The sequence below is a fragment of the Protobothrops mucrosquamatus genome, unplaced genomic scaffold, assembly GCF_001527695.2.
Source record: "Protobothrops mucrosquamatus isolate PMUCROS unplaced genomic scaffold, P.Mucros_1.0 scaffold276, whole genome shotgun sequence".
NCBI classification, from domain to species: Eukaryota; Metazoa; Chordata; class Lepidosauria; order Squamata; family Viperidae; genus Protobothrops; species Protobothrops mucrosquamatus.
The window spans coordinates 249723-273392 of record NW_015386620.1 but is presented as its reverse complement, the minus strand read 5'-3'; the positions used below and the strand labels follow the sequence as shown (position 1 = coordinate 273392).

The 23670-nt window shown below is 36.6% G+C and overlaps 1 protein-coding gene across 2 annotated transcripts in view; it reads right to left on the bottom strand.

Moving 5' to 3' along the window:
- The window catches only part of DTNBP1 (dystrobrevin binding protein 1), a 34098-nt gene extending 14757 nt beyond the window's left edge, over positions 1–19341 (bottom strand). The window contains exons 1-7 of one of the 2 annotated variants that reach the window (XM_015814689.1): positions 19245–19341; positions 16732–16782; positions 15814–15864; positions 14031–14091; positions 11698–11830; positions 10131–10263; positions 7120–7142 (exon numbers count right to left, since the gene is read on the bottom strand). In XM_015814689.1, the coding sequence (XP_015670175.1) occupies positions 7120–7142; positions 10131–10263; positions 11698–11830; positions 14031–14091; positions 15814–15864; positions 16732–16782; positions 19245–19300 (508 nt within the window). In that variant the 5' untranslated portion in view covers positions 19301–19341. The remainder of the gene's footprint in view (positions 1–7119; positions 7143–10130; positions 10264–11697; positions 11831–14030; positions 14092–15813; positions 15865–16731; positions 16783–19244) is intronic. The other variant, XM_015814690.1, reaches the window with a different exon arrangement.
- Positions 19342–23670: the final 4329 nt, after the last annotated feature.

Below are 23670 nucleotides of genomic sequence, written 5' to 3'. Positions count from 1 at the left end.
TTTTAAAAAACCTATCCTATCTAATAATCAGAGCAAGATTAAGTCCAGATTGTTAGTAAAAGAGTTCAATTTGTTTTATTCATTATACAGTTTTGCAGCAATTGCAAAGAACACTTGAAATAGGATATAATTTTGAGCATTTCGAATGGGCTACATTATAGTTCTATGGTTAGATCATATCTGAAACATGGCATCTAGTTCTAGACACTGCATTTTATCAAAGAGACTCAGAGAATTTGATGCAGATTCAGAAGGATGGTAAGGAATCTGGAAGTCAAGCCCCAAGAAAAATAATTAACAGAATTGCCATGTGTAACATCCAAAGGACATACAGAATAATATTTACAAAGATTTATACGTCTGTTACATGCAAGGGTGGGTGGTAGTGTTGACCACATGAACTAGACAAATGTTGACAGTGTACTGTATGTAAGCCCTTTCTAGGTGTTCTGGTCTTCCCCTTGGCTGCTTGATAAAATACTTCTTTCTCCTCAAGTAGCTTTTGAATATTCATTCTAAGAGAGCATTTTGTCCAGTGAGATATTAAATTTGTATATATTTCAATTCTACATTTTAGACTAAGAACACTTTCTTATTGGCTTACCCCACCCAAACAATAATCTTTTTTGGAACTGAACGGCATACACAGCATTGATAAATAACTAACATTGATAAATAACTAACAAATGACAGTTTGTCTTCTGCTATGATGAAACTAAAAAAAGAAAATCTAAATTATTCAGGAATAATTCAAAATGTGACTTTTTTCATGAGAAAATTTACCAGTACTGTAGGCTTCAGTGATTAAATAATTCATGCTAAATTATTTTTGTATTTTGAAATTACACCATCAAATGCCATTAAAAAAAAAACCCTGGGGAAGTCTATACATTTATTGCTCTCGATAGCTGTTACCTGAAAATGCTATGCACTATAGTATTGATTGCATTAAAATATTCTCTACAGAAGGATGACATATCCAGCTTAGGTCAACCTTTAGACTTGCTTATGCATTTATAAAAATGTATCTTTTTTTAATGATCCCATTCCAATAGATCACTTGAAAGGCAATTCTGACTGTGGTTCAGGTCTGAGCATGGGAGGAAATATTCATTTACAAAACAGGGACTTTTCTAGCACTGTATTTAACACAGAAACCACTACGAGAAGCAAACATTTCGTTTACATACCATGTTGCCATGAAAAATGGTTATAAACTACCAGAGCCAAGCTATTTTACAGCTACTAAATCCAAAAGAGCCCTCCAGCCATGCTCCTACCAAAGCATACTAAAACAATGCCATTAAGTAGCCTTAAAATACAATTTAACAGAAATAGATTACTGATTATTGGGTCCAGTACCGTTCTTTAATGAATCAGTCATGTCTAGCACTAATAAGATTTTCCTTACATAACTATTAAGCAGATCTTATTTCACATATAGTACTACAAATTTATATTAATACACAACTTGCATCATGATTAGCCTAGATTTATGGATGTTCTACTAATGAAATTCACTTTGTCATTAAGGAACCCTCTTTCCCCTTTACTATACATGTTCTCATTTTATTCAGCTTAGCTACATAACACCAATGTCTAATGTCAGATTGCAGGCTACAATTAAGGCAGTTTTTAAAAGCTTAAAAATATATTTACAATTTAAATTGGAGTCTAACACTAACTTAATAAATGGCAAGCTTTCATATAATTTAATAAACTTTCACCTATGAGAATTACTCTTGATTATTTGCCATGGTTCCTGAAGAAAACATAACAGAAGGAACGGGCAAATAAACAGAACCACAATACTGGTCAAGTGAAACATCCAATTACCGAGCAGCTCTAGTGATGTGCATCTTCCCCAAAATAAAAAAGAAGAATGATTCTATATATCCATTCTGTCTTCTCAAAAATGATATACCATTTTTTCAATTAATCATTCATATAAAATGAAGACTTACAATCCCCTTCCTTCGAGTCTTGCTCCCAAGCTGAAAGCAAGCTGCTATGAGCTGTAGTATCAGAGAACATACCACATTCTGTGGAAGAAAGGGGTGAAAATGCAATCCTAAAGAATGTGTGTTCTTTCAGTTGCCTCTAGCTTAGCAAAATATAAACATTGTTCAACTTAAACCACTGCTGAATAGGTATTAGTTTCAAAAACTGTTTATTTTGCTTTTATCTTTAAAATTATCAATAATTATGGTTTTTTAAATAACCCTACCAGGAAAAATTATGAACTAGTCTTAACAGGAAAGCATTTTCCCCTTTTGCATGTATATAAGCAATAAAAATGCACTGTGCTAAATAAATAGCTAGATTCAACAACATTAAAATCCAGAATTTGTTTTAATCTAATGGGAGCAACAGATATTAACATTCTTCTTTTTGGTTAGCTGTGCAATATGAGCTTTCTGATTCTTTTTTTCAAAAGGGAAAGTTACCAAAACATTTTATGTATGTATACTCAGAAAAAAAGCCATCACTCCTAAAATGACTTTCCAGAAAATCAGAATCATTAACTAAAAATGCCAAGTTCCTAGTAGCCAACTAATAAAGTTACAGTTGCCCAAATAAAGAGTAGGATCTAATTGTTAAACAGAGCATATCGGAATATATATGGAAAAGCCTTTTGTAAATTCTTTTAAACGGGAAAAAATAATATTCCCACATTTAAAATTGTTTTTAAATACATGCTGCAATTCTACACTTAAGTAATTATACATGGAGGTTCTAAACATGACTCACAATTATAGTGTCACAATTGTTTGCATTAATTAAATTGAAATATTAACTAACATTTTAAGGGTCCTTTCTTTTATTAAGAATATCACTTCTTTTTTGCCAGTGTATCATAGTGGAGACATAGATTTCATAATATATACAGAACAGAAAATAATTGATACTGTTATGGAGCTTTTCCAAAGGATTCTTGGCTCCTAAACCTTAAAAAACAAAATATGAGATAAATTTCCTAAGCTTTAATATTGTTAATATTAAGAATAAAATACAAGAAAGCTAGACTTTATAGGGTGTATGATAGATTCTTTAGCTGACAAGTTAATCTATTCAAGTGATTAAGCAGTAGAAGGCAATTTTAATCAGTAATGATGAGTTAGATATATTGGTTTCCTGAGGTTAATTTGGTTTTCATGTATTAACATACTCAATGAAATACAAAATGTTGAAAAGTCTTATTTCAAATAACAACTGACAGCTTCTGTTAAATTAAGTTGTTCTATTTACTTCAGAATCTCAAAAAAACTCAGAAATCTTTTGGTAATATGCATTTAATCAACTTTGATTTTCAATCACCACAGAGTTTGTGACATGTAAAACTAACAAATACATTATGGCATTAGCTTTCATGAACTACAGTCCACTTAATAGGGTGCAGGAACTGTTATAGTGCATTATACGCTATATACCGTAATACTGATGAAACAAACATGATATACAAAATGGAGATGAATGCTTATGCACAAAATGGTCATGGAGATGTGCAATTACTGCTAAATAAGGCAAAAGGTTACTGATAGAAAAGAATCAGGATGATTATTTTGCAAATGAAAGAAGTGCCTTTAAAGCAAGGGGTTTTTCTCCACTATCTCAATTGAGTTACTTTCAAAAGGACATTCATAGCAAAAACACAACTAACAATTATACTGGTAACAATGGCAGCAAATGAAGGTAAAATATAGTTAGTTTCAGAAAGATGAAGCATAAAAGACTACATTAGGCAGGATAAAGATATTAGCAGTTAAAATATTTGTAAGCAGCAGCTAAAAAGGAGCCTGAGAATTAAAGAAATACAAATGTCAGTTTGCTAAATAAATATTAAATAAATTAATTTTCTCAGAGAAACTTTCAGATATCAACATTTAAAAATGCATCCGAATGTTATGAAATGAGAACTATTATTATAAACCATGATAAATCCCTGATGATAATGATTTTGATGTCTGTTATTTTGTAGAGTATAAGGATCGGTACCAGAAGTACAAGCCTTTTCTTCAATCAAACACAAACACAGACACAAAGTATGATCAAGAAAGTTTTTATCACTTGGATAGTCATTAAAATACACAATCATAATTCAGAAACCCTAAATACACTTTTATGAACATGATGGCAAATTATAATTATACTTAGCTTGTAAGTCTGGCAAGAGCAGGATAATTATCAACTACCAGTATCATTAAGAAAGAAATAATATAACAGCTAGAATCAGCTAGGAAACTGCTGCCAGTTTTCAATAACTGTGCCAATTAAATTCAACAGGAGGTAGATAAAAGATGTTCAAAGACCACATGCAGACTACTAGGGCTGTCCAAATCTAAAACAGTTGAGATTTATATACCAAGCAGATTTGTGTCATTGCTACTTCAGACTCTGGAGAGAAATAAATAATCAAGAACACAGAAACTGAACCCACAGGATCATCTTTAATCAAAATTTTAATCCTAACAACTGCTATCAATCAGATTCTATCTCTTTCCACTGTTCGGATCCTGAATTGACACATTTCCCCCACATTTTCTTAAGACGTGATATTACTGTGTGTAGATGAGCTGAGTACTGCTGGAGTGCCAGAGTATATAAACATAGTCCTTGAGAGTAGCAAATTCTTCATGAGTTGCCACTATCGAGAAGAGCTAGTAAATACCTGGCTGATAGACTTAGCTACCTAGACCATAAAGGCATATAAAGTAAAATGGGTTAGTTCACTAGAAAGAATTTTCATGATCTCCCACCTGGTTGCCTCATATCCAGAACCCTCAAACTTACTCTGCTTACTTGGACTTCTTGACTTGGTCTGAAATGAAATCATGTTTTTCACCTAATCTCTTTAAGTACAGTACATTATTTCTGCACTTGCTTTACATAAAAGACTGGAATAATCTTTTGCCTGCAGTGTTGCTGGGAACGTATTTGCATGCTCAGTCTTGGTCAGTTCAACTCCTCTCTCTCTCTCTCCCTGCACATTCTGACTTATGGGAATCTTTATTTAATCCTCTATATAATCTTAAAAGGAACATCAGCATAATACTGAGTCCCACTTGATCCCACGGCGTTATTCCTTGCATAATAGCAGAATTGCTTAATAGTGGAAATAGACAAGATTTTTTTTATTTTAAGGATATTATTCATGCCACTACTGTACTCCCAAATAGAAAGCAATTTTGGATAGCAAACATTCCCTTGGACAATATTGGGAAAAAACTTGTTTTCTAATGGGAAATGTGTCTATCAATTTTTAAAAAAATTAGTGTTACTATTTATTGCTTTACTGTTTTATTGTTTTTATTTGTTTTTTTAATTATTGTAAGCCACCTAGAGTTGCCTGGCAAGATGGGTGGTATATAAGATTAATTAATTAATTAATTAATTAATTAATTAATTAATTTAAAACTGGGTAAGAATTAAAATCTCTTGTCAAAATGAAATAAATTTCATTTTAACAGATTCATTGGAGGAAAGGGGTGTTCAATATTCCAAACTTTCAGCAGGCAAACAGCAGGAATACAAACAGCACAACTAGAATGAAATTTGGCTCACTAAAGTCTATTGTTCAAGAACTTAAAAAAAGCTTTACTGTAAACAGCTAATTTGAATATATAAGTATAAACTGCATGAAAATACTTCTGACATATGCTACCTTTCAGCAATCATTTTATTCTTCAAAATGAAAGTATAACATTAAATCATATTAATATTCAGCAATACAGAATCAGATTTACTTTCTCATTGCCCATCATAATTGTTATACTAATTCATATCAAGCTCTAAACTAAAATTCATGTATAACGTACTATATATTGAAGTTAGATTATATTGGCTGTTTTAAAGTAAAACCAGTCACTTATTAAAGAGAAATATTATGTAGCAATTCCTAATAATTTTTAAAGTTATATATATTTTTTTGCGATGTATAGTATAGCAAAACCAAATATTCTGTATAACTTAAATCCTGATACAATAGACATTCCATAGAGCACAACACTATCCAGTTCCCCTTCCCCATTGACACGTACACAAAATGAATTCAGCATTCAAGGCCAGCCAATGTGCTTATGTCTCATCTTTATTTACATGATTCCCTCTAATTGGCACATAACACAAGCTCTACACACTAATGATCTACTTTAAAGTAGTTGAACAAGAACTCTGTGATAATTCAAAGTTATGATAGCACCAAACACAGAGACTTGTAATTGTGGCCGTCATAGCATCCTTATGATCATGTGATTGTGATTCATTATGATTGCACTGTTGCACAGTTACATGATCACCATTTGAAATCTTCATTGCCAGCTTCTCACAAGCAAAGTCAACGGGAAAGCTGGCAGGAGGTTGCAAAAGACAGTCACATGACCATAGGACTGTGACTTTCACTGTTAAGCAATGGCAACTGGAAGTACCACAACTTCCATCATAAATCGGTACAATCATGCAATGTTGTGCTTTACAACTGCATTATTTAGCCAACAGTTGCCAGTCCCAATTACTATTATTAAACAAAAACTATCTGTATTATCAAGATCATCATTGCAACTATCAGCATAACATACAGCAAGGGAGTCTGATCAAGATCTCTGTTTATTTCATGGTAGCTACAGCTGAAGCAAGCAAACTTATAATGAAAGTGATATAGATCTTATTTATTACTGGCATCAAACAGCACTTAGACTTATATACCACTTCACACTACTTTACAGTCCTAAGCAGTTTACAGAGTCAGCATATTGCCCCCAACAATCTGGGACTTCGGAAGGATGGAAGGCTGAACCAACCTTGAGCCAGTGAGACTCGAAGTGCCAAACTGCTGGCAGCCGGCAGTCAGCAGAAGTAGCCTGCAGTACTGCATTCTAACCACTGTGCCACCACAGCTCTTCAAAGGCAGTTATATACTTGTATTTTTATTCTCCTGGTCACTTACCTATTCCTGGTACAAGCCTGAAATTTGCTTCAAAAAATCTTTCAATCTTTTGGAGCAGATATGAGGGGGGAGGAAGAGTAAAGTATGTATACTGCTGGCAGATGCTCTTGCACTGGGGACACATTATATAGTATTTGAGATTTAAAATTGACAACAACAATTACCGGTATAAATACCTTTGAAGAGTTCAAGTTCTTTCCTGAAAAATAAAAATAAAAACATAATGTATGTCAGAGATTGAACATAACTTGGTTATTATATTTGCAGATAACATTCTTTTATTTCCAAACCCCATATTATTGTTCCAGCATAGATGCAAAACATGGATGCCATTAGCAAAATAGCAGGATAGTCTATTAGTTGAAATTGAAATTGATGCCAATAGGTGGAATTTGATTACCCATCCATTTAAGAACTATAAATTCCATATTTGTATCGAACCCATTTAACATTTAGATATGAATATAACTCATCCAGTTGATGTTTGTTTCACTTAGCCTATTATAGTTTCATAGTAAATAAAACATTCTCACACACACATTAAAAATTCAAACCTTACAAAAGTACATCCTGAAAAGTTGGCATTTTCAAAAACTACTCTCTATACTAGAAATATACATAGATATATATTCTTAGTATAAGAACAGAATGTTTTCCATTTGAGACAAACAGATACTAATCATGGAATTTACTTGAAGCCATAGAGAATATCAAGAGGTGTATTCAGGAGTAGAAAGTAATTTAGTCTTTAGTACATTTAGCTAAGTTGTTCGGAGATATCCAGAAGGCCAAATCAAACAAGCAGGCAGAAATGTACTAATGAATCAGAAAAGGCAGAGCTAATTTCATCATTAATAAATTTCATTAATTACTTAATTAGTAACTAGTTTCAGATATATTTCATCAGCACTGAGGTGACTTTGAAAGTTACAAGTTCAATTATCCAAAAGAATAAAAAACAGAAATAAAATAGAAAGAACGAAGAATCCCAAAGGTTTCTGTATACAGTATTCTGTAATTCCTTACAGAAATAAAGAAAAAAGAAAAGGCTGAAAAATTATATTGTAAACAGAACTCAAAAAACGATGACCATATTGCTCATTAAGTTGTATTCTTTTCCCTTTTTCAAAAAGTTAATTTAAATATTGATAAACAGTATACTAAGAAAGGGAGAAAGAGTGGATAATTGGCTTGTACCCAAGGAAACACTACACCATTACTAATTGCACATGACTTAAAAGGTTGAATAAATCACATCAATCCAAAATATAAAATCTGGAGGAATCCCAAATCAAAACCTGCCTGAAACCTTCCAAGAAAACATTGCTGCTAGTTTCTATGATAAATTACAGCAAGAATACTTGTTATACATAAGCCAGTGATGGCGAACATTTTAGAGACCAAGTGCCCAAACTGCAACCCAAAACCCACTTATGTATTGTCGGGTGCCGGCCGGGCGTGGCCCATTGGGTGGGCGTGGCCCAGTGGATGGGCGTGGCTACGGTGATAACGGTAGACTGGGTGGGACTAAAAAGTTCAATCAATCAATTCCAACTTTGTGAGATCTTTTTTTTCCCCGCGAGAAGTTGAAATTGATTGATTGATTGAACTTTTTTTTTTTTGCACATGGCTGAAGGCCTAGGACTGGGGCAACGGCGCGCGTGCCCACAGAGAGGGCTCTGAGTGCCGCCTCTGGCACCCGTGCCATAGGTTCACCACCACGGACATAAGCTGTTTGAATGATTAGTGATACCAGAGGCAGACTTCTAGTTTGCTCTTCAGTCCTAGGGCAACTAGCAATCAAAGTCAATGATTCTTGGCAATTTTGCCTTCATTGGATAGTTCTTAGTGCTTTCTGATTGGTTGTTTTCTGGCGGACGAAAAATGCACTGATGATGTTACCTAGTTTGGTAATGAAACGTCTGCCAGAAAACAACCAAGCTCAGAGAACACCTCAATTTAGTCTCGAACTACAAATATTGCTTTCCTTCAATATCCAATGAATAAGCTAAACTGCTCTTTTGGAAGGCAGGATATGTCACCTATCAATGATTCTTGATAGTTCTAATGGTCAGGGATTATAGTTCTAATTTAATATATCTAGGGAAAACTAGAGTATATATTATTTTGTAATGAACCAATTGAGCTGATAAAAACCTTTGCTCTTTTTTTTAATACAGGTAGTCCATGACCTCAATTGAGACCAAAATTTATGTTGCTAAGCGAGACGTTTGTTAAGTGAGTTTTGCCCCATTTTACGACCTTTCTTGCCACCACTGTTAGATGAATCACTGCAGTTGTTTAGTTGACAACACTGTTGTTAACTGAATTTGGCTTCCTCACTGACTTAGCTTATCAGGTGCAAAACGTGACCTTGGGACACTGCAACCATCATAAATATGAACCAAGTTGCCAAGCATCCGAATGTTGATCACATAACCATGGGGATGCTGCAATGGTTGTAAGGGTGAAAAAAACAGTCATAAATCACTTTTTTCAGTGCTGTTGCAACTTCAAACAGTCACTAAACATATGGCTGTAAGTCAAAGACTAACTGTACTCTTTAATATTCTTATCTGATAACTACTTATTTGCTATGTCACAACTTTGTAAGGCCTCTAATTCATCTAGTTTATAGCCAAATATTTTTGAAGATATCTTTTAAAAATCAAAACTCTAGTTTCAATTAAATGATCATGGATTCCTTTGTGATCAATTGTTTCACATTTATTCCTAACAGCTGTTCATCTTACAATTATTTGCAAACGGGAAGTAAGATACTCTTGATTTTCTTGAGAGAAGAGTGACAACTTGAACAACAAATTTAACATTTCAGGTCATCCAAAAATAGCTGGTCTCTCCTATTACAAGAGTATTTTTTTTCTTCTGTACTAAGAAACTAAAAAAATGTGACAGATCAGGAGACCATGATGAATAAAGGATGAAGTCCTAAACCCAAAACATTTCTTTTAATGTCTACTTAGTAAAAACGGAAGCACGTTCACTCAGAAGAAAGTTCCAATAGCCAGTTACTCCTACTCTAAGCAGGAGATATTTTAATAATTTTCCATGAAGAATGCTACATGTGTGAAAATATTTGCAATCCTCAAGATAAAATGTTAAATATGTTTGCTTACACATAAGATAGAAAGGATTCTGTGAGTAAATCAAATATATTCAAACTTACCGTTTTGTCTTCTTGTAATTTTCAAGCTGTAATATTTGCATATGCTTGCATCTTTGCAATTCGCACTGTCCACAAAGATCTTCAAGACATAATAAATGCTGCTCCATTTCTTTAAAATGTGCTTCCAATTGGACTTTGTTAATGAAACATTCAAACAAAGTATGTAAGTATCACTTCTAAAATAGATCATAATCACTTTTGATACAATTTCATGCTAAAGAACCTCATGCATTATAACATACACGACCAGAACCCCAAACTCTCACAACAGGACATTTCAAGAAACAAACATACAGAAAGATTCAAGGACAATTCTTTCATGCTGCCATGAACTATTTTCATGGGAAATTCTCCTTTCCATTTCAGAGACACCATGATAAAATGGGTACAGCGAATGATGTATTAAAGGGAAAGAGGAAGTGTCACAGGACACCTGCTTCCCTTTCAATCCTAACTTATCTTCCCATCAGGCAATTTGGAGAAGACTAATTGAGATGGTTGGTTACATAATACACAATATTTTTCACGGGATTTCTAGAATAGTTATTCAAGAAATGAAGCTCCTGAGCAATAACTACTTATTTCTCCCCAAATAAAAAATAATTCAGCATATTTCTCAAACTAATCCAAAACTGAGAATATCAATTTGGCAGTTCTTTCTAAGCCATAAAAAGTACTGCAATCATGGTAATTCTTAGAAGAATTATATCTGCTAATGATTACAATGCTTTCTGCCCCTACAGCACTGCATAAGGACACCCAAAAGCCACCCTTTCATTCCCCTTCATCACTGTGGTCAATGTTCTACAGTGTAATGAAAGATAAGATGGCAAGCTCAGAATTCATTTGCCATCTCAGAGAATCAAAACTAAAATAAACTCAGAATTTTGACTTATAAAGTTCAGCTCTTTTTTCTAGGGCAGGTTTTCACAAAGCAAAGAAAGTCATTTGTAAATGACAAAAGAGAGCACCATATCTTTTCTGTTGTCAGTGCTGGAGATAGGGAATTTTCTTTTGTGGCTTTCAATTGGGTACATTATTGTATTAGCAAAAATTGACTTTACAGTCTACCGCTTCCTCCTTCATCTGTTTGAAATTGCAAGTATTGTAGCTTTCACACTTTTCTGGATTTCCTCTTTTCTGTTTACTGTTTTTATAACGTCACTTGCAAGTCCAATTTATATTAATTTGAGCTGTCCATATTGCCTAGCTGTTCTGGTCTCAACAAAAAAGAATTTATTAGCACCAATAATAAAAAAGCTAATCTCAAGCCAACAATTTGAAAAACTAGTCCTTGAGAACCCCCTACTGAGTACTTTTAAAAATACATCTAAGTTACACAGGATTATTTGCTTATAAAAAGGATTTTTCAAAGTCTGCAATATTGCACCCTCCTAAAATAATATGCCCCCTCCTGTGAATATAATGATTTAATTGGGGTTTGCATTCAGTGAAAAGTAAATGTACCTCTCATTTTAACAAGTATCAGTGATGTGATGATGATATCTTCTTTATAATGATCTGAGTATAATTCTACAAATAAGAATCAAACTGAATGCATGCTTACTCAGGCTAGCTGTTGTAGATTCCAAGCCTGCCAGAAATGCTGGAATTTGTTGGAGCTGGTCTTGAAGGTCCAAGAGACCACTTTTCTTTTTCTCCCAATGGGCAGAAAGCATTACAACTTCACTATCCACCAGCTGAAATGATTAAAGTCAAGAATATAATTATAGATAGCAAATTTCTTATACAGTTTTCAAACTGAAGCCTTAAGTGATTTCCTAGCTGCAAAGTTCCATTCTCACTTAGCTGTAAGTAAAATAACTAATTTAGAGCAATTAATTCTATGGCCCTCATAGTTTTAAATTAAATTCAATACATTTCAGCATAGTACAAAACCGATATTTCAAAAAGAATGTCCTTTTTGTAACTATTATAAGTCTTCTAAAAAATTATAAATATATGACTAAGTATTTGTCCTGCTAGAATTTTAAGTTTATACACTCTTTTGCCGAAGCTTGTCTTACATACAGTATTTTCTTTCTTCAAACATCTAAGATGCCATTAACACAAGGACATTCAAAACTTAGGAACTGGAGCAAATAAATCTGTTATAAGTATAAATAATAGCAGCTTCATATATCAGAGTAAGTATAATGTGGTTTCCCAAGTTTTTGCACTGCATGCTGTCTTATTCGACAAATCACTGAGATAGTTAAAAGAAACAGAGCCATTAATTTAATGTTAATCTGGACTGAATTTAGCAGAGTGAATTGAAATAAACAATACAAAACAATATGTAACTGTCAATTCAGTTTAGATTTTTAACTAATCCAGTGCCTCTAAGTTAATTCGGAAAACAAACTATTTCAAAATCCAGATAAGTTTTATAAAAGCATCTGATTTAACATTTTACTTTGGAAAATGAGTCAAATCATTTAAAAAACTATTTGAATTTCTGAATCAATATTTCATTGTAGAAAATGCATAAGCATAATATTTGCTAGATGTGCTTATGAGAACACAGATGGTGACTTTAGATGGTGTCTTTAGTTTAATATTTAATTCAATTAAAATCATGAGGTATCAAATGTACATGGCATCGGACCTGGTTATCTCCGAGACCGTCTTCTGCCACAGATTCCCTCCCATAGACCGGTACGCTCCCACAGAGTGAGTCTCCTCAGGGTGCCGTCGGCCAAGCAATGTCGGCTGGCGACCCCCAGGGGGAGGGCCTTCTCTGTGGGTGCCCCCACCCCCTGGAACGAACTACCCCCCGAGATCCGGACGATTCCGGATCTCCTTACTTTCCGCCGCGCCCTCAAGACATGGCTTTTTCAGCAAGCGGGCCTGGCCTAGGGAGGATTTTAAAAATATTCGGTTTTAATTGGTTTTACTTCGGTGGGGTTGTATGTTTTTTAATATGTTGTGAGCCGCCCTGAGTCCCGTTGGGAGAAGGGCGGGATATAAATCAAATAAAATAAATAAATAAATAAAATAAATCAATGTTATATTGAATTGCACTGAGAAGAAACAATAGATTTGATCTAAACCACTACAGAGCTAGTGGTTCAAGAATGTTTAGAAACTATGCCTTCAGGGAGACTGACTATACAGATATTACTGGTAGTCCTCAACGTACGACAATTGGGACCAGAATTTCTGTTACTAAAGTCACGTTCCATTTTACAATCTTTTTCGCCATGGCTAAGTGAATCACTGCAAATATTAAGTGAGTCATGTGGTCGTTAAGAAAAACCAGCTTCCCACATTGACTTTGCTTGTTGAAAGCTGGCTGGGAAAGGCACAAATGGCAAACACATGACCCCAGGACACTGCAACTCTCATAAATAATTGCCAATGCCCAAATTTTGATAATGTGACTCGGGATTCTGCGACGGTTGTAAATGCGAGAACTGGTTGTAAGTCACTTTTTTTCATTGTGGTTGTAACTTCTAATTGTTGCTAAATGAATGATTTTAAGTCAAGGACTACCTGTATTTGATAATCTACATTTGTATTGCAAAAGTTTTAAAGTTTTAAAGATTCCAGTGAAGCTTTCCTGATGTGTGTTTAGAACTCTGTTTAGCACTCTGAAGGATCATAAACAACCATCTACTTTATGCAAAGGTATCATTTTGTGACACAAATACTGTGCTTATTGTACTATAACTGGGTCTAAACCTGCAAGTCATCAATTTGCATTATACCTGGAATACTACTAAATTGCTACATATATTTTAACACTACAGAGCCTCTAAAACCATCATGCAAGATTCCTGCAAACACAATATAGAGAATATTCATTTAAATGAAAGCTATGTTTACTTCCTAAATGCTAAACATTCAAATAGCAGTGCTCATTTTTAATTAAACTTTTCCATATTATGTTTATATCACCTCTCCAGTTTTTGCACACTCTTTTGCTCCTTTGTGAAGTGCTGCCCAAGAATCTTCATACCTTCCCAAAAGGAAACAGAAATAGCATTAATATTTATACTTAAATATAAACTTACAAAATGCTGCTGATCTAACGTTATTTTTTATCTATATATATATATAGATAGATAGATATAGATATATATAATCTATGGATATTTATTTCAGCTTGGCTTTATTTTTATAGAAACACTACAACATTACAGAACTTTTTTTTAGACTAGCATGTTTTAGAATTTTATAGTAAGATCAGCAAAACAATCTGACTTACTCTCAATTTCATTTTAAGATCAAACGATTGGCAAACCGATTGAAAAACCGATTCATTTTTCCATGGAATTTGCTTCAGAGAGATATGGATTTGAAATGCAGATGGAAAAGTGAATATATGAATCCTGTAGAAATATTTCATATTTCTACATACGAAATATTGGTTTTAACCCTCTTAAAATTCAGTGGCAAAAACACCCCCACAGTTTTACTAATGATCACTTCCAAACTTTCTCATGTGCTAGAGAAATGTCCACTCATTCAAAATTATAACAGCCTAAATAAGGGGAACATCATAGTCGCAGGGATCATAGCATTCTCACAGTCACATGATTGTGAATCAGACACTTGGCAACTGGCTCACAATTACAATATTGCAGCATCCTGCTGTCATGTGGTTACCATTTACAACTTTCACCACTGACTTCTGACATGCAAAATGCAGGGGGACAATCAGCAATAGTTCACAAATGGTGAACACATGGCCGCAAGACACTGCAAGCATGTGGGATTCATCTAACGATGGGACTGCCAGAACTGCCATTGTAAGTCGGCACAGTCATGTGACAGTGCAACTTACAATCACATCACTTAGTGAGGGAGGTCTCAGTCCCAATTAAGATCACTAAGCAAGGACTTCCTGTAGAATTCTTTTCATGCTTTTCTCTAAAATTATTAGGTCTAGCATAACTTAAGTCAATATTTCATATTTTAAATGAAAGTTGAGAGCCTCCTGTGGCCACCAACATAAATAAATTAATAAACCTGCAGATTTGGAAAACTCCAAATATAGGTCATGTAGATAGTTTTAAACAACCAATTTATACTTCCACAAATAAAATAAAAATGAGAAAAAGTAGAAAATAAGCTTTCTTTAAAAAGGAATAAATTTTCCTTAAAATCAAAACGAAGGTTTTCAAATCTGAAGATTAGTAACTTTATCTAAGTACTGTTTTCTGTATTATCAATATGAAATTCATGGCTACATTATTCATGGAGCTAAATTTAGATTATAATCATCACCCATTCTGGATGTAAATTCAGTGGGATTTAACTCAAAAATATGAATAGGATTGTGATAAAAGGATGCAATTATATATCATTTCTTGGGAGCTGAGTCACATATATTCAATTTACAAACAAATTAGTGCACAGTTAGTCTAACAATCAGTTGATTCAAGCATACAGTTGACTTTTTATTACTTTGAAATTCCCAGGGACTGCACAAAAGCTAAAGGTCTGCACTTCATAAACACTCTAGTGTGTTTGGTGTATATTTAGTCATTAACAAGGTAAAGCCATTGTATCAATGAGATCACTGGTTTTATACTGTTATTTATTGCTTTTCAATTAATAAAGGAATCTAAAAGAAAGGAAATTCCTGACATTTTTGTAGTTATATCTCTGGCTCCAGAAAAATAAGAAAATCAATAACATTGTCATAAAACAGCGACAGTTTAAAGAAGAAACGTACCTACTCAGCAAAACTAAACCAGCAGAAAATTCTGGTAAACTCTGTGCAGTCCTGTAATTTAAATTATAGGCACATCTTAATGACTTTAAATTTTATCTTTAGGATCTGGAGGATCCACAGATCATTTTTTAAAAGACACAAAAAAACAAATGATAATTACAACATCAGCAGAGTTCAGCTAACTGGAAATGTAATTTTTATTTGTTTGGTTTGGCATCTAGAAAACTAAGTTGTCATATCAAACAACGTTTATACTTTCTAATGGCATAGTTATGTCTTCTCTTGTCAATACAAACTTCTACAGCGTATAGATACAGGCAGTCCTTGCTCAATGACCACAATTGGGACTGGCAAGTCCATTGCTAAGCAATGCAGCCATTAAGTGAGAAAATCATGTGACCCCATCTTGCAATTTTACTACCAGCTTCAAGCTTGACTACGTTTGTCATAAGCTGGCTGTAAATCATGTTAACTGGTGATCATGTGATGGCAGGATACATAGCATCTACATCTACCGGGTACAATATGCCTAATGCTGCAACGATCGTAAGTGCAAGGACCAGTCATAAAGTTACTTTTTCAGCACCATCATGACTTTGTACAGTTACTAAACAGGGCAATCATTAAACAAGGACTACCTGTACCAATCTAACTTATGATACAGGGAAGCTTTCTAAAGTAGCACACATACTTTTGGTATAATAATAATGACTGGAACATAATATTATACAGTATTTTGTTATTATTGTGCAAGAACATCACATTTTAAAGCCATGCAAACAATATCAAAACAGAAACTGTAATACTAGCATATGCTCTGAATATTTTAACAGTTTATACCATAAAATAATTGTTAAAGGACAGTTTTCTTAATGAAAACTGATTTTACAAGCATAATGTTAAAATATTTAGCAGTACCTCTGTTTATTTATTTTAGGTTCTCTTGATTTGTCACTGAAGATCTTCAGCCTGGAAAAACATAGGTTGAGGGAGGAAAAGTCGGTTAAGAGTCCCAATTAAAATGTTCAATATTTATAATACCAATTCACTGAATGTAACAATCCCCTTGTATTCCTTCTATCAGCTAAAAATAAATCTGTGCCCAGGTACTGCATCAATCCTGATGCTTTCCAGTTGCTCTTCCATCTTCTTTCCAAACCTATAACTTGTTCTGCACATGAAGCAGAAGTAATAATTCTGAGGTGTTGTGAACAGATTGTGCCACAAATATCCTTTTTTAATCTTCTACAATAGGACATTTTCAGATTTTTTTTAAAGATTACCTTTTGTGGATATTTCTTAACTTTCCATTGTTAATTTTCCATTGTTTCTATTAACAAGAACATACTCTTCTATTAACAAGAACAAAATCTGAATAAATCCAGTTGTCATCATCACTCAACTTGCAGACCATTCTACCTGGTTGACTGAGAATCTTCAATATATCACAGTACAGCCTGTCTTAGTAGGAATCCTTAGGCTAGCATTGTTGAAGCAATCCAATGGCACTTGCAATTCTAGCCCTCAACATGCTAGATTGTTACCAATATAATCTGATTCTACTTTTGTTTTTAATCAAAAGCTGGCATGATGCAACAGTGTAAACAAAGCTGCAGTTGGGAAACAAATTTCAAAAGAAGTGCAACTGAAAATTCTGTCATACTGACTGTCAAGGAGAAAAAAACAGATACTTTTATAAAATCTGACCACAAAGCCACAAGAGCATTAGAGGAAAGCAGAACTGTACCATAGGCTTTAACTTTACATTTACTTAAAACGAGGGGGGGGGGAGCTATTGATTTTAGCTTGAGCATCCTTTAAATAGCTAAAACTACTTTTAAGATAATCATGCATTGCTTTCAGGTACACTGTACTGTGTACTCTACTAATACCTCTCACACTACAATATCTTAAAACATGTTAGCCTATTAACTAACAAATCCAAATTAAATCAGTGTTTTAAAAAACAGAATAAGTATTCATTATTATGTAAACATATCAGAAAAAAATAAAATGCATTTTTAAGGGAGCCCACCTCCAAAATTCAGGACAGTTTATGACACTATATTACAGGGGTTCCCAACCAGGCCTTGGGAGTGCGAGACAATATTCCAGGGGGTCCAAAAACTTGGGTTTTCAAAATTATAGTGAATATGCATAATTCGTTGCTGTTATTTTGAACTTTTGCAAGGGGTGCAAGAATATATCAGAAGCGTTCTAGAGGTGCAGGGTATAGAAAAGGTTGGGAGTCACTGCTATATTAAGAAGGGAAAGCTTAGAGCACATATGGTTAAATTTAAGTACAGTATAGGTCAGGGGTAGGCAACCTTGGCTCTTTTATGACTCGTGGACTTCAACTCCCAGAATTCCTGAGTCAGCTGTGCTGGCTCAGGAATTCTGGGAGTTGAAGTCCACGAGTCATAAAAGAGCCAAGCTTGCCTACCCCTGCTATAGGTAATCCTCGACTTACAACTTTGTTTGGTGACCAAAGTTACAAGGGCCCTTGTAACTTTGACCGTGACTTTTATGACCGTTTTTCACACTTAAGGCCGTTGCAGCATCCCTACGGTCATGTGACTGAAATTGGGAATCTTGGCAAGCGGTTCATATTTATGACAGTTGCCCCAGTGTCAACTTTTGCAACCTTCTGACAAGCAAAGTCAACGGGGGAAGCAAATTCATTTTAACAACCACGTTACTCGCTTAACTTCAGGGATTCACTTAACAACCGCAGCAAGCAAGGCCGTAAAAATGGGGCAAAACTCCCTTAACTGTCGAGCTTAGTCACATCCATTTGGGGCTCAGCTGTGGTCGTAAGTCGAGGACTAGCTGTACTGTTCACGAAGGGCTGCTGCTACTACCCCCGCTCGCCGTACGTCTTCCAACCCTGTCCCCTTTTATTTACTCGGGGATGAGCAGCAGGGAATTTACAACGGGATTATTCCCGGCGTCCCCACGCCTGCAGCAGAGTAACGCAATCCTCCTTTCGGCCGATGCCTTTAAATTCAATTCACCGGGTCCGGAGGGGCTTATTCGCGCGTAAAAGCCGCAGGTGTTACAACCGCTGCCCCTCGGCATTTGCTTGCCGGACCGGCTGACGCAGTTTGGGGACTTCTTCCGGGACAAAAACAGGGTTTCGGCCATTCAAGCCTTCCCGGCGCCTCGACTTCAACCACCACCACCACCACCATCCCCACCACCTAGCACAGGGGTAGGCAACCTCGGCTCTTTTATGACTCGTGGACTTCAACTCCCAGAATTCCTGAGCCAGCTATGCTGGCTCAGGAATTCTGGGAGTTGAAGTCCACGAGTCATAAAAGAGCCGAGGTTGCCTACCCCTGACCTAGCCCCACCGACCGAGCGTCGCCCTCCCCGCGTCTCGGAGCCCGAGGGGACCCGGAACGCCTTTTCCCCCGGCACCCCCTCCTCACCCGGAGCTCAAATCCTGCTGGACGCTCAGGAGCCGCTCGCGCAAACTCTCCAACATCTCCCGCTCGTAAGAAACAGCACGCGCGGGCGCCGCCGCCGCCGCCACCCCGAGCTGGACACCTCAACTCCACTGCGGCACCCAGGAAGCACGGGACGCAGGCGGGCGGGGCGCGGCGGGGGCGGGACTTCTAACGAGCATCCAATGGGAACGTCGCTTTGCCGTTGACTGGCCTTCAATGGCCAATCCCGCCTTGCTGTTCTTTCTCTCTCTCTCTCTCTCTCTCTGGCCCCCCCTTCAAAGAATGTAGGGTTTTGCGCGCTCGATGCTCCGCCCCCCCCTCCCCCGTTGCTTATTTCACAACAGTATCCACCTCTTGCTTCTCCATTATAAACAACGAGAGTCAGCCTAGTGTCGAGATTAGTCCGCCGCAAAAGGGCGCCCTATGTATAGTCGTTTGTTTTTAAACCATGTAGCACTCCTTAATTAGGGTTCTGAGTTTCCGTGGACGAAAGAGTCTCTCCTGGAAATTCAGCTTGATCTGTCTAAAGTTAAACCATGCTGGAAGTTGAAGTCCGCAAGCCTTCGATTTGCCAAGTTTGGAGACTTCTGGCTAAAAAAAATGCAGCAACAATTGCAATATTTCTCTAGCCCAGGGGTAGGCAACCTTGGCTCTTTTATGACTCGTGGACTTCAACTCCCAGAATTCCTGAGCCAGCCGTGCTGGCTCAGGAATTCTGGGAGTTGAAGTCCACGAGTCATAAAAGAGCCAAGGTTGCCTACCCCTGCTCTAGCCTTTAATGAAGCAACTATTCGCCTTGGCTCTTTTCCCCCTCCCAAAAAATCCCCCGCGACCCTAAAAATCCGAGAAAGAGAAGAACTGCTGGTTTTTCTAACTGAGATCTTCCTAATAAGAGATGTTTTCCCCAGATCTGTGGAAAAATCGCGATAGTGGCGTGTGCAGGAAGATTAGTGGCGATGTGTCCAGCCTACACTGTAAATCTGTGGCCGGCGTCAATCATTAGTGTTCCATCGTGACACGTGCAAAGAGTCAAGCTATTCTCCAAAGCGCCTGAGGGCAGGACAAGAAGCAAGGGATGGAAACTAATCAAGGAGAGAAGCAACTTAGAACTAAGGAGAAACTTCCTGACAGTTAGAACAATTAATCAATGGAACAACCTGCTTCCAGAAGCGGTGAATGCTCCAACACTGGAAGTTTTTAAGAAGAGACTGGACAGCCATTTGTCCGAAATGGTGTAGGGTTCCTGCCTGAGCAGGGGGTTGGACTAGATGACCTTCAAGGTCCCTTCCAACTTTACTATTATTATTATTATTATTAAAATCATTACAGACCATAAAGGGCAGCATGCATTTTCACCCCTCTTTTCCATGAGCAGCGGTCTGATAGAGCTTTTGTATCAAATTTATATCTCCCATTTTCTTTAAAAAAAAGGGAAATGAATAAAATAGAATAAAAGGCAGGAAGAAAGCCTAGTACTTTTCAGCTGTGTCTCCGTTTATCCCTTTCTGCAGCAAAATCATAGCAGCAAAATAAACTGAGTTTTTCAAAGTCTAAGTGAGGCTGGTAGCGTTCCTAGTTTAACCTTATAATATCAATGTAGTCAACTGTTAAAAACTTGCCTTTCTCCCTGTGGGTTGAGCTGGTTAACTTTTGAGGCAAAATGTCTACGGAGATTCTCAAAGGTGCTTTTTCCAAAAGGCAACTAGACTTACCTGATTTTTTTCCTTTGAAAATGTTTCACTTCTCATCCCAGAACTGAAGAAGCTTCTTGAATGAGAAGCGAAACATTTCCAAACAAGCAAGTCCAATTGCTTGTTGGAAAAATCACCTTTGGGATATCTTTTGAGACCAAAACTGATATGTTAGTGCAGTGAAGGCAAACCTTTTAGAGACCGAGTGTCCAAACTGCAACCCAAAACCCACTTATGCGTCGTCGAGTGCCGGGTGGGTATGGCCCATTGGGTGGGTGTGGCCCATTGGGTGGGCATGGCTGCAGTGGTAACGGCAGACTGGGTGGGACTAAAAAGTTCAATCAATCAATTCCAACTTTGCAAGATCTTTTTTTTCCCGTGAGAAGTTGAAATTGATTGATTGAACCTTTTTTTTGCACACGGCGGCGGAGTTCTAAAGCAAAAAGGTTTTATAAAACCCAGCTGAAGGCCTAGGACTGGGGCGATGGGGCGTGTGCCCACAGAGAGGTCTCTGAGTGCCGCCTCTGGCACCCGTGCCATAGGTTCGCCACCACTGTGTTAGTGTAATCTGCTCATTGATGTTATATGTTTTAGTGTTTGTGAAGGTTTTTTTCTTTATAGCACCTTTTTATACTTTTGATTACTTAAGGTACCTTAACATTTCAAACTTTACATTTATGCGAATGTATTTACATAGATACTACTTCTGCAGGTTTGGCTGACAAGCAGATATAATTGGGGAAAGAGTCTATAAAATTACGCAAGGTTTGATATTGGCTTTGGTATGTTGAAGTTGGGGTTGAATGTTACTTTTATGTTGTTTCTTATACAGTAGTTTTTATTCTTGGCTGCTGTGAGCTGTCCAAAGTTAGAGTGTATAAGATGGGTGGCCATATAAGTTCAAATAAATAAAATAAATAAATGTGGGAAGTCAGCCCCCCAGAGAAGGAAATATTAAAAGGGCAGAAAAAGATATTTCCTCAAAGGATCTTAAAGAGGCAGAAAAGCATGCCCAGTTTTCTTAATAGCCCAAGTCTCCCCCAAGCAGAAACCAGCTCTGTAGAAATGCAGATGTAAATAATCCAGGAAGGTTGGAGGCCCCCAGCTAGAAGATTAAGAAGACAAAGACACCTAAAATCTATATACCCCACTCAAACTTTTAAGACAGGACATAATAGGATTAACCCACAGATGCGAAAGGGACACAGGTCAAAATACATGACACAGGAAATACAAAGCCTCAAACAGGAACAGGAAACAACCTCAAGAGCCCCAGAGGGTATAAAAACCCACTCCCTACATGTGCTTCTCTCTTTTCTCCCAGAGCCATCTTTCTGTCTGGCTCTCCTCTTCAATAAACTGCAACCTTCTTTCTAAAGCAGTCGCCATGTTGTTTATTCCCGGCTTGGACTGAACCATGATGAAGACTTTTCCTTCAACATAAGTAAATAAGAGTCCTAGTCATATTGGAATCTAGGATCATCCAATCAATCTGAATGAGGGAGACAGATAATATTCAGAATATGACCTCATACAGTGTATAATAGTGAAATGTAGAAAATATAATGACAACTCCTTTTGGACAGTTTGAAAGGAGAACCAGAAAAATACATGGGAAAGTCCTATCTGTAGCTCCTAATCATAGACTCAGATTACATGACTTACAGGTACTCCTCGACTTATGACCACAATTGAGCCCAACATTTCTATTGCTTAGTGAGACAGTTGTTAAGTGAATCACCACAGTTGTAAAGCTAGTAACACGGTTGTTAAGTGAATCTGGATTCCCCATTGACTTTGCTCGTCAGAAGGTCGCAAAAGGTGATCACCCAATCCTGAGACACTGCAACCATCATAAATATGAATCAGTTGCCACACATTTGAATTTTGGTCATGTGACCATGGGGGTGCTGCAATGGTCATAAGTGTGAAAAATGGTCATAAGTCACTTTTTTCACTGCCGTTGTAACTTCGAAGGGCCACTTAATGAATGGTTGTAAGTTGAGGACTACCTGTGCTTAGCCTGGGATTAGAATTCCTTACATGTGCAGAATACATAGGTAGTAAGGGTGAAACTGTTGGCCCAGCTATGGATTGGCCCAGCCAAATACTGGATTTGTTGTTTTTTTTTCCTGGTGCGAAGAAGCCAATTATCACACAAGATGGAAATTGCAACCTCTTTGCTCTGTATAGCACAAAGATTTGTGCTCTCAAAACTAAACCACAAATCAATATGCTTCAACACACAAATTAGCATAGTCTTCATACACTTTTGGAAAACAAAGGCTAGCAAGCAATAGGCAACAAGCACTAAAGAAGTCGCACCCCTGCTAGAAAATGTCCCTCTCAGAAGGTGGGTTTATTGCTAACATATTACAGTCCTCGCCCTTCTGTCCCCAGCAGATTAAGCTATCAATTAAACATACTAAACTTTCTAACTAATTTATCTGCAACAGGAAAAGGGAAGTTAACCCTAAATCAACTACTGGCCTGGCATGAGTTTCTTGATAAGGCTATCACTTAGTCTTTCATAAATTTTAGGGAGAAACCGAAGAGGGACATTTAAAAATAAAATAAAGGGTTTCCTTTTCCCCCCCCAGCAAAATGATGTTTCTCTGGCTCAAACTGGCTACACCAACCCTATAAAACCATTGATTATGTATGGTAAGAGCAGAGCTGGTCCATGTAGCCAACACCTCTCTAGGTGTTCCTTAAAT